Raw genomic sequence first — 16,809 nt, 5'->3', positions numbered from 1 at the left:
CCAAAAATTGCAAGGGGGAGGGGTGGCAAAGCCAGCTTGTGCCCCCCAAGACCCCTTGAGAAGCAAAACTAAAAATTGTAATGTAGAAATGCAGAAGTGTGCCCCTGCCCCCCCCCCTTGAAAGTGAAGACCCTTTTCTTTTAGCGTGTTAAATTTTTCCTCAGAAAAATGTGCCTCCCGTTTTGGAAAATACTGGATCCGCCCATGATTACAATTAAACAACAAAATGAACAATTAACCGTAGCAACTTTAAAATATTCATGTAATATTTTATAAAGATTTAGATCTAACATTAGATCTTCCTCTGGATCCAGACGTAGGCTCCATCATCGCAGCTCATAATTTTCTGCGCTCGTTATTTCCTAATTTTGTTCCTATTTTTCAAGAGGACATGATGAACAAAAAATGTTAAATTTCTTGATTTTGGTCACTTCTTGGACCAAATTTAAGCTCACTGTATTAATTATTATTTATTATTGCCAGATTTTCATTGAAAATAAAAATTGAAAATTCCAGGAATTGTCTATGAATTTCAGAAAATTTGCGATTCATTTTCAGGAAATTTGTTTTGGATCTGTGGAAACATCGATGAGGGGTTGGGTGTCTGGACACTGAAAAATGAAGCCTTGTAATTTGTATACCCAGTTGTTGTGTGTCCGGACGATCAATTTTACTAAAATTGATCGTCCGACAAAGTCGTCTGGAAAAATTTACAAGCGAAGTTTCATAAATTTTTAGTACAAAATGTTAGGGAATATATTACAGAGAACAAAATAGAAGATGATTACAACTATTAAATTCATATAAAGACAAAAAAGAAGGCTTCAAAAATATAAAGTGTCCGGACCCCTGACCCCCATCCTATGTAGAAGTCTAACTCTAGCCCGAGTCTAGGCTTGCTGTTTTTTTTTTTTTTTTTAAATCTCACTTCTCAGGAAAATTAAGCAAAAAATATAGCTTGAATAATGCTTATCACCATCATTATTTGTTCTTTATAATATTTTCTTACATTCTGTGCTAAAAAAATCAAAGACATTGCTTGTAAACTTTTCAAAATCGAAAGGAAAAACTCATGAGTCCGGACGCCCAACCCGTCAGGAAACACAACCAGTCACAGCGTCTATCGGCCTACTGAGCCAGCCCCACTGCCGGCTACGGTTGCTAGTCCCATACCGTATCTTTACTGTCATGTTTACGCCTTGGAACTATTAAAAAATAGTAAAAAAGCATGTTAAAATTCAAAATTATTGCAAACCGATCACATAGAAATGAAGCACATAAAATTCTCGTTAAAAACTATCATTTTGTTTTTCTTTATAACAATTGTAATTACCTGAAATTTGCTGTCGAAAAATCTCCCCCATTGACTTTGTACACAAACTTCGGTGAGTTTGGAACTATTCAAAAGCTCCATGAGCAAATGACGGCAACTTCCGGTGTCGCAACCTTGTTTATATAGGGCCTTGACTGTTGCGCAATAGCGCCATCTTTCGACAGATAAGAGTATACGATCGCCGCAGAATTAATTATCGCGACCACTATTATCCGCCGCTGATGAGCTGAGCCAGACCGCTGCACCACAACCAGCGCAGACCAGTCCAGCGCAGCTAGAAAGACACGCTCCCCGCCGCCCCCGGCCGGCCCGGAGCTGCTTCGGCCGGCCGGCCGGCCAAGTCAGGCTAAACCCCGTATCCGACTAGACTCATTCTCCTAGTATTGAAACAAGTGATCATGCTCAAGAAGAGCTCTTCTAAACTCCGTCAAAATGGGTTTGAGAATTGCAAGTGAATTATTCGGCCGACATGGCATAATTTGCAGTTTAGGTCTAACTTCTGGATATCGGAGCCGGAGGAGTTTGTATTTGAGAAGAGATGTCTGCTTCCCATCATCTGCTACCATGGCTACCTGCCATTCCCAATTCTCTCAAGCCAGGTATCCAGTGGAGAGAGATGGAAAGAACACTACTAGTAGTAGTACTAGTACTATCCATGTCTTGAACTCATTAACAGCAGCACAAGAACGGAAAAGTGCAAAGAAAGAGCCTCTGCTACTGATGAACAAAAATGTTGCAACATGGTATTAAAATTCATTTAGATTAGGGGCCTATTCATTTATAAAATAAATTTTATAGCCTAACGTTAGGTTCTAAAACTTCTATGCCATGCCCATGCCCTAACCCGGGCCAGGGAGCTCCGGCCCGCAAAACGGGCCGGAGCCCAGGAGTCCACCGTGCATTTACACATAGACACGGGACTAGGATAGATTGTGGTCTCAATAACTTGGAAAGAAAATTGTGAAAACAGAAATTATGCACTTACCACGATTATATGGATGAAGAAGGTCTATCGTGTGGCAGTATCCTGACAAGTGACATTGAAGCACAGACTGGAACCTCAAAAAAACGAAAGTTCTCCTACCCCAGTCTCAATCGGCCATTTTGATATGAATTTTGAAAGAATTAGGAGAGGTATCGCGACAGAACTTTTCGTTTTTTTTATGTTCCAGTCTGTGCCTTGAAGTCAGGATACTGCCACACGATAGACCTTCATCCATATGTCAGGTAAGTGCATAATTTCTGACTGTTTTGACAATTTTCTTTCCAAGTTATTGAGACCACAATCTACCCTAGTCCCGCGTCTATGTCTAAATGCACGGTGGGCTCCGGCCCGCAAAGCGGGCCGGAGCTCCCTGGGTTAGCCATGCCCATGCTATGCCTACAAACATTCTTACATTCTATGATTATGAAATGAACTTAATAAGTTACTGTTATGACTCTATAATGTTAAGGTTGAGAAGTAGATGCTATCCCCCCCAAAAAAAAAAAAAAAAAATCAGACAATGAATTCAAATCCATCAAAAACAGAGACAATCAATCAAAACTGGAATCTAGAGTCTATATCAAATCTCATGATTCATGATAAGTTTGTTTTTGTGTGTGATATCACAACTTGCATGCAAGTTAGAATCGCTGATATTGATAATACACTTTGATTTGTGTACAACAACATATCCTTTCATTATTCTGGCTCATTAAAACCAGCATGACATTGAGAAGTCAGGGTGGTGTTTTTATCAAAATGAATCTAGACCAACCACAATGAATTAAAAATTGCTAAACAGCAATTATTTCTCATTTAATTAAATATTTATTTGTCTATATGTTTATTTACTTTGCCAGTGGCAGAAGCTTAGAAGAATACTTTATACCATAAAAGGCAAGCATTATTTAATAGATAATAATATGAAGTTTGTGGACTGGGCTGTTGGTTAGTTATTTGACTTAGTAATGATTTAGGATAAATGCTTGAGATAAAGTTTACTATTTCCCTGGCTGAATTTCCTTATTTCATTTGTTTTCAGGTATGCTTGTGGTCCTACTGTTTATGATTCTGCCCACATTGGGCATGCAAGGTAATGATACCGAACATCTTAGACTAGTTTATAATTTTCCCTTTTTTTTTCTAGTAGTATTTTTAGTTCCTCCATTTTATTTACAAGTGTTCTGTGAACTTGATTCTCTGCTTGATGCAGTTGAGTCTTGATTCTTGAATAAGGTTTTGAAATGAATCATCTCTTGTTCTGCCTCTTGATACTAGTACCATCTGAGGTGACCAAAAATAAAAACAAGAGGCATCTAAGACAGGAGGGGACTGGAAAATTCAGATTTCGTCTCTTATCATTTTTTGTGTTATGTTTTCCTTATGATATTTTTGGTGATGATTTCCTACATAAATATAATATTTGCGTACCGGTACTTAAAAAAAAAACAGTTCTGTAGTTTCGAAGTAGGCACATATCTTCATTATGGTAAGTATCATTTGATAATTGTGTCTTTTTGAATAGCTGACGATTTTGTTCTTTTTAAATTCTGATCAATTTTTTATTTCCTTATATCCACTTACAGAACAAATTACAAATTTTTGATTTGATGTGTAATCTATCTTTGTGGAAATTCATTACATGCATTTCAAAGGAGTTTCTGACTTGGGCAGTCTGAAAGTTAATCATTTTACCAATTCTTTATTTTTAAATATTTAATATACTTTATAGTATGCTACTACTAGTAAACATTTTTTTAAGTTATGACAAAAAAACGAAATTAGAAATTGTGATTCACAGAATAATGAAAAATCTGTTTTGAGTCTGTATTTTCTATTTTCTATGAGAGGATTTAGCCCATTATGCAGTCACTAAAAGAAAAATAAAGTAGGTGGTGTCTTCATAAAAATTACATTATGTCGGGGTTATTTTTGGTAGAACAAATATAATTATTTACATTCTCTATTTGCAGCTCTTATGTCAGATTTGATATCATCCGTCGCATCTTAGCAGAGTTCTTCCAGACGAGCGTTGTCATGGTGATGGGTATCACTGACATCGATGATAAGATCATAAAACGCTCACAGGAGCAGAAGATAGAGGACTTCAGAGAATTAGCTAGATTTTATGAAAGAGAATTCTATCAAGATATGCAATACCTCAATGCAAGTATCATTTAACATTGTGTCTTGTGCTGTACGTTGCTGTTGGGTTTTTTTAAATTGAATTCTTATTCATTCACTATGAAATAATAAAAACATATATATCTCGTCCCAATTTTTTTTTCAATTCTCATTCATTCACTGTGAAATAATGAAAACAAATTATATCTCATACCATATGTGCTACCAATCCATGGTTTCTATCATGGTTTTTATGTTTGATGAATTTTAAAAAGTTTTCAAATATCAGATTCCTTATATCATTCCCCCACCCCACCCCCTGAAAAAAAAAAATAATGAAAAAAAAGATGATGGTGATGTTGATGATGAAAATAATGATGAAAATAATAATGATGATGATGATGATGGTGATGATGGTGAATTGATGTTGATAAAAAACTAAGATAATAATAATAGTTATGATATTAAATAAATAAATCACTTCATTTTTTTAATGTTAGGTAATTAGCAATTTGGAATGCATTTCAAGGAACTTAATTAATTTTCATTATTACTAAGACCTCATGATCAAAGATAATTACATTTCTAATGACCGACGTATGTGTAAATCTATCATTTATATTGCCAAATTATACCTGTAATACATCTCTATTACAATTACAGATGGCTTTGTTTTATCAGCTCTACAAGATTAAATGTTTTTCGAATTTGCAGATATAACCGATAACTCTTATTTTTGTAGGTCTTACCAGCGACTGTGTACACCCGAGTATCAGATCATATACCAGACATAATTGCTTTCATTGGTAAAATCATCACAAATGGCTTTGGATATACAACAAGTAATGGTAAGGAAAGACTTTGTGGAAATAACCGCATATGATTTGATTACTGTACTCTAATTTATATAAATGAAACTATACCAAGCTTTAGATGGGCTTTAAGGACCAATTCTAAAATGACAGACATAACTTAGCATTTTTTTATCTTAATGTAACTCCAAAGAGAAATCGGCAGGACAGCTTTCTACTGCATAGCGCCAAGCTGGTATAACCAAGAACATAGGTGATATTTTACATATAAGTTAATCGATCGTAGTGGCCGACCTTATAGACGAAAGAAATTACTCCTGGGCCAATTTGATTTAAGTGGAGATAATGGCCGAGCAAAGGATTTTGAAATCGCAACCTCGTGATCATTAATAATAATAATCCTCTTTTATATCGTAGTCAATACATTGGAACAATGTCTCCAAGCTCTATACAGATATAATATTACACTGGTCATTAGATCCTGGCATTCCCACATACAATATGTGCACTTTCTCCACTCCCTGGGGAGTATTGCAACAAAAGTTTCCAAGACTCAATTGCTAGGCACATTACACAGATTTTTGCATCCTAGCAGGTACCCATTTAGCACCTGGGTGGAGAGTGGCAAAATGTGGATTGAGGCCTTGCCAAAGGTTGCTAGGCCACAGTAGGATTCAAACAGGTGACCCTCTGTTTACAAGGCGGGGGTCAGAACCACTGCACCATGATGCTTCCACATGAGTCCGATGCTGTAACTACATGACCCCTTATTTCACATTGAATGAATGATTTTCATTCTGCAGGTAGTGTGTACTTCAACGTGGATGCGTTCACCGTAGAGAGATACAACAAGCTTGCCAGTCAAGACTTGGATGTTCAACATGATGATGGTAAAGAGACGATTGATCCTGAGAAGAGACACCCAAGAGACTTTGCTCTGTGGAAAGGAGTCAAGCCTGGAGAACCATGGTGGGAAGCACCATGGGGAAAAGGAAGGCCAGGATGGCATATTGAATGTTCTGCTATGTCACAGTGAGTTTGAAAGGGGTAGAGTGGTCATCATACACAAATGAAAAATAATATATTTCTGTTTTGGTGCTGTTTCGTCTTCCAAATCACATGGAAAAATACTCAGCAAATAAGTTGCTATTTTCATAAAGGCTCAAAACAGCAATAAAACAGAGATAAAAGGGAGATTTTTGTCTCGCCTGCGTAGCGGAGCGAGACATAGGTATCACTATTTCCGGCGTCGTCGTCGTCAACAATTGTGTTGTACACCCAATAACTTTCTATAGCTTCGAGGTAGGATCACCAAATTCATACCAGAGGTCCATCTCCTGAAGGCACAGGTCAAGTTCGAATATGAGTCGAATTTGATTAAGGTCAAAGGTCAATGAACTTTCCATGACTGGCACTGTACTATGTTGTACACCCAATAACTTTCTATAGCTTTGAGGTAGGATCACCAAATTCATACAAGAGGTCCATCTCCTGAAGGCACTGGTCAAGTTCGAATATGAGTCGAATTTGATGAAGGTCAAAGGTCAGTGAACTTTCCATGACTGGCACTGTGCTATGTTGTACACATAATAACTTTCTATATCTTCGAGGTGGGATCACCAAATTCATACCAGAGGTCCATCTCTTGAAGGCACAGGTCAAGTTTGAATATGAGTTGAATTTGAATAAGGTCAAAGGTCAAAAGTCAATGAACTTTCCATGACTGGCACTGTGCTGTGTTGTACACACAATAACTTTATATAGCTTCGAAGTGAGATCGCCAAATTCATAACAGAGGTCCATCTCCTGAAGGCACAGGTCAAGTTTGAATATGAGTCGAATTTGATTAAGGTCAAAGGTCAGTGAACTTTCCATGACTGGCACTGTGCTATGTTGTACACATAATAACTTTCTATATCTTCGAGGTGGGATCACCAAATTCATACCAGAGGTCCAACTCCTGAAGGCACAGGTCAAGTTCGAATATGAGTCGATTTTGAATAAGGTCAAAGGTCAATGAACTTTCCATGACTAGCACTGTGCTGTGTTGTACACACAATAACTTTCTATAGCTTCGAGGCGAGATCGCCAAATTCATAACAGAGGTCCATCTCTTGAAGGTGCAGGTCAAGTTCAAATGTGAGCCGAAGTTGAAAAAGGTCAAAGGTCAATGAACTTTCCATGACTGGCACTGTGCTGTGCTCTACACACTATAACTTTCTATATCTTCGAGGTAGGATTGCCAAATTCATACAAGGGGTCCATCTTTTGAAGATGCAGGTCAAGTTCGAATATGAGTTGAATTTGATAAAGGTCAAAGGTCAATGAACTTTCCATGACTGGCACGGTGCTGTGTTGTACACATAATAACTTTTTATATCTTCGAGGTAGGATCGCCAAATTCATATAAGAGGTCCATCTCTTGAAGGTGCAGGTCAAGTTCGAATGTGAGTTGAATTTGATTAAGGTCAAAGGTCAATTACCTTTCCATGACTGGCACTGTGCTGTATTGTACACACAATAACTTTCTATAGCTTCGAGGTGGGATCGCCAAACTCGTAACAGAGGTCCATCTCTTGAAGTTGCAGCCTCAGAAGTCATATAGCATAGTTTTGACATGCAGTCTCTTCAGGACTGCAATATGCAGGCGAGACAACGCTTGGCGTTTGCCTTGTTTAGCTCCAGATAGCAGGTCTGTTGTTTAGTTTCTTCACCCAGACTTTTAGAGAGAGAGAGAGAAAGAGCAAACAGCTAGGAAATTATGACTGGCAGAAGAGGACTTGCTCACTATGAGATGGAACATGCACCGTGACTTAACTTCCAATAATTTCTACTCTGTTTACAATTAGTTCCTTTTTACACATTTGCTCAATTAATTATATCATATCTAATGTATTAAAGCATATAGAGATCTACAACATTTATTGTGCATTTAAAGGACAAGTCCACCCCAACAAAAAGTTGATTTGAATAAAAAGAGAAAATCCAACAAGCATAACACTGAAAATTTCATCAAACCGGATGTAAAATAAGAAAGTTATGACATTTTAAAGTTTTGCTTAATTTCAAAAAGCAGTTATATGCACATCCTGGCTGGTATTAGTAGAGCGGATTAGCTCCAAAAATCACAACAATTGTGCAAATTTTGACTAAAGCATGAAACTTTCACAAGTATTAGTATATGCCGTAAGATTTATTTTAAAGGTGGGAGGTAAATTTTAAAATGCCATTTTCGGCCGTTGCCATGGCAACGGATTAATTTCTCAAAAATGACATACATTCCCATGTAAATGGTAAATAAACATGACATAGATGACCAAAATGATAATTTTCAAGTTCCCAATTGAATATATATAAAATTTAGAATCATTCAAAATTAACAAGATAGTTCCAATTGGTCCGTTGCCATGGCAACGGCTTGTTTTTCTCCAGAAAATAAAAAAACTGATAAAAAAAACGTTGTAGAATAGGATTTATCTTTAATTTCCCCTAATTTTACAGTGTTAAACAACGATATTTTGGTTGCTCAATGTATAAACTACATCTCAAGCCATTGCCATGGCAACCAAATAACATCTAATTTACAAAAATAACATGGTAAACTAGACAATGGACAGGTGGAAAATACAACTGGAAATGACTTAATCTGTATGCTTAAGTTTTGACCCCCTCATTTGAACAAAAAATACAGAATGTGTTCTGCAGGAGTTCTTTATAAAGATAAAACATTATGTTGCCTTGGTAATGCTTGAATTGAATAAAAAAAAACGAATGTTGCAAAGATCCCGTTGCCATGGCAACAGTTTATTTCCCTCTAGAAAGGTAAAAATATTGATAAAAATATAGAATACATGTATGATCATCATTCCATTTTCAATATTTTTAAGGAACTAATCAAAATATGATTGTGACTACATTTATAAATATAACATCTTAAGCCATTGCCATGGCAACCAGATAACATCTAATTTAAAAAACAACAGCAGGGATGACAAGGTTATGGATAGGTGAAAAGTACAATGAAAATTAACTTATGTAAATGCATAAGGTTTGACCTACTCAATTAATTTTGGGGAAATAATACAGTGAGTGTTCTGCATGAACTAATTGGAATGATACAGATTGATGTTGCCTTGGTAATACTTGAATTCAACGATAAATATCAATGTTGCAAATTGCCTGTTGCCATAGCAACGGATCATTTAGTACCAGTTTTTATTAAAAAGGACTATAGAATCTGGTTTTTCTTGCATTTCCCCCAATCTTAGTGTGTTAAACATAGATATGTTTGATGCAAATTGTTTAAATAAAATCTAAAGCTATTGCCATGGCAACCAAATAATATCTAATTCACAAAAAAATAATAATTTGGATGACAAGATCATGGACAGGTGGAAATACAAATATAACTCAATATGCGAAAGGTTTGGCTAGTCATTTAATTTTAAACAAAAAATTCACTAAGTATTCTGCATGAGTTCATTAGAATAATAAATTGATGTTGCCTTGGTAATTCTTGAATTAAATGATAAATATTAATAATTCAAATGTTCTGTTGCCATGGCAACAGCTCATTTCCCCCAGAAAAGTATCAGCAGCTTTGATAAATAAAAACATGATAAAATCTGATTTTTCTTTCATTTCCCTTAAGTTAAGGGTGTTAGAAAATATATGTTTGCGGTTAATATGTAGATAACATCTTCAGCCATTGCCTTGGCAACCAATCAAGATGTAATTTGTAAATACAAAAAAAAATTAGTGTTGAAATGATAATGGTCAGGTGGGATGTAAAATAAAGGTTTACTTTTAAAAGCTACATAATGTTTGACCAGTCATTAAAGGGGAATGAAACCTTTGGAACAAGTAGGCTTGTGTCGAAACAGAAAAATCAAAGAATAAGAACAAAGAAAGTTTGAGAAAAATCAGACAAATAATAAGAAAGTTATGAGCATTTGAATATTGCAATCTCTAATGCTATGGAGATCCTCCCATTGGCAACGCTACAAGGATGTGTGATGTCACACATGAACAACTTTCCCTTTGATGGACCCTGAAAATGTGTCTTTTTGCTTTTTCGTATGGTGATACAAACTCTTTATCCATGATGTATTCTTTAAAAATCTGTATTACATGCCCTCCTATAGAAAGAATACATGTTCTACTGATAGATGAAATAAAAGAGGCAATTTAAGTGAAATATATACTAAAGTAATGGGGAGAGTTGTTCAAGAGTGACATCACACATCTTTGTCGCATTGCCAATGTGAGGATCTCCATAGCATTAGTGATCGCAATATTCAAAAGCTCATAACTTTCTCATTATTTGTCCGATTTTTCTCAAACTTTCATTGATCTGTTTCTTAGATTTTTCTGTTTTCACACAAGCTATCTTGTTCCAAAGGTTTCATTCTCCTTTAAGTTTTGAACAAAAATTACAGTTAGTGTTCTGCATGAGTACAATAGCATGATAAAAACTGATGCTGCCTTGGTAATGGTTGAATTTAATATCATTTTTTTTGCAAATGTGTAACGGATCGTTTTTCCCCCAGAAAATACCATCTTTGATAAAAAAAATACCTAGTAGAATCTTATTTTTCATTCATTTCCACTAAGGTTAGGGTGTCAAACATACACGTACATGTTTGTTGTTAAATGTATAAATAACATTTTAAGGCGTTGAAATGGCAATAACATAACATTTCATTTACAAAAAAACATAGCTGACAAGATAATGGACCGAAGGAAAATACAATAAAATTAACTGAATATGCGTAAGGTTTGACCTACTCTTTTAATTTTGAACAAAAGTTACATTAAGTGTTATGCATGATTTCATTAGGATGACAAAAATTACTTTTGTTTTGGTAATGCTTGAACATAATGATGAATATCAATGTTACAAATGGCTCCAGAAAAGTACAAATTTTGATAAAAATATGTTTATTTATTTCCTTTTCCCTTATAGGAGGTTGCTGAACATAAATATGCTACATGATAAGCACCATCTTATTTCATTATACATGGCATCGAAATAAGACCTACAAAAATCACATCAGACTTTTTTGGGCTCAAATAAATTCCCGAAACTCTAATTTTGATGCTGGACAATTACGTTCAAAGTATTCGCAGGCGGCCATTTTGAAGAAAGCGTTTTGGGGTGATTTGTGTTTTAAAGCTGTTCATCATATCAATATCTAAGGGGATTATAGGGGTTGATGAATCAAAATCTTAAGTCTATTTGAGGAGTAGACATGGTCTTGATATCCTAATCAAGGTAAATACAGTAAATCAACTTTTACATGGAGATCATGAAATCATGAAATCCTTCCTTGTTCGACTGTTTTAGCATACTTGGCTTGAAATATGATAGCAAAGCACTATTAGGCATCATCTGCCAGGATACACCTTTTAATTCCTGCATACAAATGTCAGAAAATCGTTACTTTGTGAAAATTCCCATAATTTCTTTAAAAAATCATGAAAATTGCCGAAAATTAAAAAAAAATTCCCACAAAAGTCACGTTTATTCCCATGGAAAGTTTCCATCAAGAAAATTCCCGGGAATTTGCAACCCGTCTCCCCCCCCCTCCCAAAAAAGAAAGAAAATCATTATCAAGAAAGAATACAGAGAAAGTGAAAGAGAGATGGATAAAATATGATTATTTTACGAATAATATACCAAAAAGGAAAAATTTGGAAATTTTTGCTCTGTCGCTGGCTCGGTGAGAACATTTTAAAGTAAATTTTGCTTGATATGTCATATCTGGCCCCCTCAAAATTGCACTGCTGATTTTGAAGAAGAAAATTTTGTAATACTGTGATAATTTTTAAAATAACATATGAATCTATTCAACGCCAAGTGTAATCTATTCACTGGTTATTTTACATGAAAAGTAGACTCGTCAAATAAAATAAAAAATACCTTTACTGGTTGAAAGGTTAAAAATAATTTAAGCAAGGGTATTCCAAGATGGTGCCCTCAGTGGGTGCCATAGGCTAAAAATCCACAATTCATCCATTACTTGATAAAATGGCTTTAATTTGGTTTCTATTCATTGGTTTTAAGGATCAAGTAGTACATTGGACCAAGTTACAGGGAAAGCCAGTGGTCTGGAATGTCCAAAAATCCAAGATGGCTTCAAAAAATTGAATCTAAAATGGTTGCTTATACCTAAAGCGGACATAGCTCATTTCATATTGGCCTGGAGGATAATATTTTGGTGTCTAAATCATTGGTTTCAAGAGTAAATCATTGGTTTCAAGAGTCTAACAATATTAGTACAAGTTACAATGACAGTATTCGAAAATCCAATATGGCTTCCAAAAACTATTCTAAAATGGCTGCTGATACTTAAAAGTGGAATAACTCCTTTTATATTCACCTGTGAGATATGATTTTGGTGTCTAAACCATAGTTTCAAAAGTGAAATAATAAATTAGGACATAGTTTGTTCAATATCTGTCTGGGGAATATGATTTTGATGTCTAAACCATCATCATAAAACCATGGTTTAATGCATTAGAACAAGTTACAAGGACAACCAATGGACTGGTATGTTAAAAAATCCAAGATGGCCTCCAAAATGGGGTCTAAATTGACTGTTGTTACTTCGAAATGGACATATAATTCATTAATAATGCACATTGGGGGTATGATTTTGGTGTCTACACTAGTGTTTCAGGGGTCAACTAATACTGTACATTGTGTCAAGTTGAATGGACAGTCAGGTGTCAATATTGTGTCCAAAAATTCAAAGATTGTTTGAAAAATGGGGGTTTTAATGTTACTTAAAAGTGGACATAGTACATAAAAAAATACTCCTGGGGATGTTATTTTGGTGTCTACATTAGAATTTCAAGGATCAAATGATACGTTGGGACTGGTTACAATGATGTATAGATGTCCATTTTGCCTGAAAATCCAAGATGGCATCAATGAATGGGTTAAAAAATGACGACTGTTACGTTGAAGTGGATATGATATCCACTTGTGAGAATCTACCTTGGATTTTGGACAAAATTGAAAACTAACCATCCTTGTTACTTGTCCTAATGTAATAGTGGACCCTTCATACCACAGTGTAGACACCAAAGATGTTTCTCACAGGTTGTATGAACTCTGATAATTTTTGAGTGATAGAAGTCATTTTAGATTCCATTTTGGTCACCCTCTTGGATTTTTAGGCAATTTGGACAACTGGATATCATTGTAACAAGTCTAAACGTATTTTTCGAAACTTTAAACCAAAGTTTGAACACCAAAATCATTTTTCCTTGGTTGACTTTCAATGAACTATGTCAATTTTTAAGCAACAGACTCCAATTAAACCCCGATTGTTTGAAGCCATCTTAGATGTTTAGACATATTGGATTACTCACTGTCCTTGTAACTTGTTCCATGTCATGATGTATTTACTGACTTTTAAAACCATGGTTTAGATATCAAAATAATATGCCCTTGGCAGATATTACACGAAATATGTCAATTCTTTAGTAACAGGGCTATTCTATAATCCATTTTTTGAAGCCACCTTGGATTTTTGACATACTTGACCACTGAGTGTTCTTGTAACTTGTCCTAATGTATAGTTTGACACATTTCACCATGGCATAAACTTATTCCAGGCTATTAAACAATCTACGTTTTTTTAATGCAGCAACAACAATTTTAGACTCTATTTTCAAAGCCATCTTGGATTTTTTAAATATACTGGACAACTGACTGTCCGTGTAACTTGTCATAGTGTATTACTTGACCATTGAAACCATGGTCTAGACACCAAATCATATATCCCACACGGATATGAAATAAGCTATGTCCATTTATATATCAACAGCCATTTCAAACTCAATTTTTGGAAGCTGTCTCAGGGTCTTGGACACATCAGACCACTGGCTGTCCTTGTAACTAGTCACAATATACTACTTCACCCTTAAAACCATTTCATAGAAACCACATTAAGCCACTGGAATTAGATGTAATTTGGTTGTCATGGCAATGGCATAAGTTATTTGTATATCAACAGCAAACATAATGCTTTGCACTCTAAAATTAGGGGAAATTTATGACAAAATGCAGATTCTAAACTGTTTTTCGATCAAATTTGGTACTTTATTCGGGAAAAAAAGGAGTCATTGCCATGGCAACGGGCTATATGTAACAGTGATATTTATCATTAAATTCAAGCATTACCAAGGCAACCTCAAATTTTATCATTCTAATGAACTAATGCGAACCACTGTAATCTTTGTTCAAAATTAATTGACTGGGTCAAACCTTGAGTTAATGGATTGCATTTTCCACCTGTCCATTATCATGTCAACCATGTTATTTTTTTCAAATTAGATGTTATTTGGTTGACATGACAATGGCTTAAGCTATAATTTGAATGTTAACAGGAAACATATCCACTCTTACCCTAAAATTAGGGGAAATGAAAGGAAAAAATCAGATTCTACAGATTTTCTGATCAAAACTGGTACTTTTCTTGGGGAAATGAGTAGTTGCTATGGCAACAGGTCATTTGCAACGTTGATGTTTATCGAATTCAATTATTACCAAGGCAACTTCAATGTTTATCATTCTTAGAATGATAACTAGTTCATGCAGAACACTCATTGTATTGTTTCCCCTAGATTAATTGAGGTCAATCCTGATGCATACAGTGATGCACATCAAGTGAATTTTCATTGTATTTTTCACCTGTCCATATCCTTGTCATCCATGTTGTTTTTTTAATTAGATGTTATCTGGTTGCCATGGCAATGGCTTAATATGTTATATTTATAAATTTAGTCACATATATATCTCGATTAGTACCTTAAAATTATTGAAAATGGAAAGATGATCATACATGTCTGTATTCTAAATTCTTATCAATATTTTTACCTTTCTAGAGGGAAATAAGCTGTTGCCATGGCAACGAGCCCTTTGTAACATTTTAAAAAGAATTTAATCCAAGTGTTACCAAGGCAACATAAGTTCATATCTTTTTAAAGAACTCCTGCAGAACATTTTAAGTACTTTTTGTTCAAATGAGGGGGTCAAAAGTTAAGAGTACAGATTAAGTCAATTCTAATTGTATTTTCCACCTGTCCATTGTGTTGTCAACCATGTTATTTTTTTTTTTCAAATTAGATTAATTTGGTTGCCATGACAATGGCTTCAGATATTGTTTGTATGTTAATAGCAAACATATCAATTCTTACCATTAAATTAGGGGAAATGAAAGAAAAATCAGAGTCCAAAGTCCTTTTTCTAATCAAAACTAGAACTTTTTTGCGTAAATGAGCCGTTGCTATGGCAACAGGTCATTTGCAACATTGATATTTATCGTTGAATTCAAGTGTTACTAAGGTAACATCAATGTTTATGATTCTAATTAGTTCATGAAGAACACTCACTGTATACTGTTTCCCCTAAATTAATTGAGTAGGTCAAAACTTATGCATAAAAGTTATTTTCATTGGATTTTTCACCTATCCATAACCCTGTCATCCCTGTCATTGATTTTTTTTAATTAGATGTTATTTGGTTGCCATGGCAATGGCTTAAGATGTTATATTTATAAATGCAGTCACAAACATATATTTTTATTAGTTCCTTAAAAATATTGAAAATGGAATGATGATCGTATTCTACATTTTTATCAATATTTTTACCTTTCTAGAGGGAAATATGCTGTTGCCATGGCAACGGGATCTTTGCAACATTTGTTTTTTAAATTTAATTCAAGCATTACCAAGGCAACATAATGTTTTATCTTTATAAAGAACTCCTGCAGAACACTTTCTGTATTTTATGTTCAAATGAGGGGGTCAAAACTTAAGCATACAGATTAAGTCATTTCCAGTTGTATTTTCCACCTGTCCATTGTCTTGTTAACCATTTAATTTTTGTAAATTGATGTTATTTGGTTGCCATGGCAACGGCTTGAGATGTAGTTTATACATTGAGCAACCAAAATATCATTGTTCAACACTGTAAAATTAGGGAAAATTAAAGATAAATCCTATTCTACAACGTTTTTTTAATCAGTTTTTTTATTTTTCTGGGGAAAAACAAGTCGTTGCCATGGCAACGGACCAATTGGAACTATCTTGTTAATTTTGAATGTTTCTAAATTTTATATATATTCATTTGGGAGCTTAAAAATTATCATTTTGGTCATCTATATCATGTTTATTTACCATTTACATGGGAATGTATGTCATTTTTGATAAATTAATCCGTTGCCATGGCAACGGCCGAAAATGGCATTTTAAAATTTACCTCCCACCTTTAAAATAAATCTTAGGGCATATACTTATACTTGTGAAAGTTTCATGCTTTAGTCAAAATTTGCACAATTGTTCGGCTAATCCGCTCTACTATATGCAAATGAGGAGACTATGACATCATCCACTCACTATTTCTTTTGTATTTTATTATATGAAATATGAAATATTTTAATTTTCTCCTCATTGTCAAGTGATACAACGATTAATTCCTCCCTGAACATGTGGAATTAGCATTGTTTAATACTATATGGTTCAGTCAAGTTGGTCCTTATTGT

At 34.7% G+C, this 16,809-nt stretch overlaps 1 protein-coding gene across 2 annotated transcripts in view; it reads left to right on the top strand.

The window, feature by feature from the left end:
* Nucleotides 1-1,387: 1,387 nt before the first annotated feature.
* LOC129260915 (probable cysteine--tRNA ligase, mitochondrial) overlaps nucleotides 1,388-16,809 on the top strand; it is a 26,135-nt gene continuing 10,713 nt past the window's right edge. Inside the window, exons 1-5 of one of the 2 annotated variants that reach the window (XM_054898920.2) lie at nucleotides 1,388-2,076; nucleotides 3,361-3,411; nucleotides 4,292-4,484; nucleotides 5,185-5,290; nucleotides 6,058-6,286. In XM_054898920.2, the coding sequence (XP_054754895.2) occupies nucleotides 1,766-2,076; nucleotides 3,361-3,411; nucleotides 4,292-4,484; nucleotides 5,185-5,290; nucleotides 6,058-6,286 (890 nt within the window). In that variant the 5' untranslated portion in view covers nucleotides 1,388-1,765. The remainder of the gene's footprint in view (nucleotides 2,077-3,360; nucleotides 3,412-4,291; nucleotides 4,485-5,184; nucleotides 5,291-6,057; nucleotides 6,287-16,809) is intronic. The other variant, XR_010296744.1, reaches the window with a different exon arrangement.

The sequence above is a fragment of the Lytechinus pictus genome, unplaced genomic scaffold, assembly GCF_037042905.1.
Source record: "Lytechinus pictus isolate F3 Inbred unplaced genomic scaffold, Lp3.0 scaffold_19, whole genome shotgun sequence".
NCBI classification, from domain to species: Eukaryota; Metazoa; Echinodermata; class Echinoidea; order Temnopleuroida; family Toxopneustidae; genus Lytechinus; species Lytechinus pictus.
This window is presented reverse-complemented; position numbering and strand designations above follow the sequence as displayed.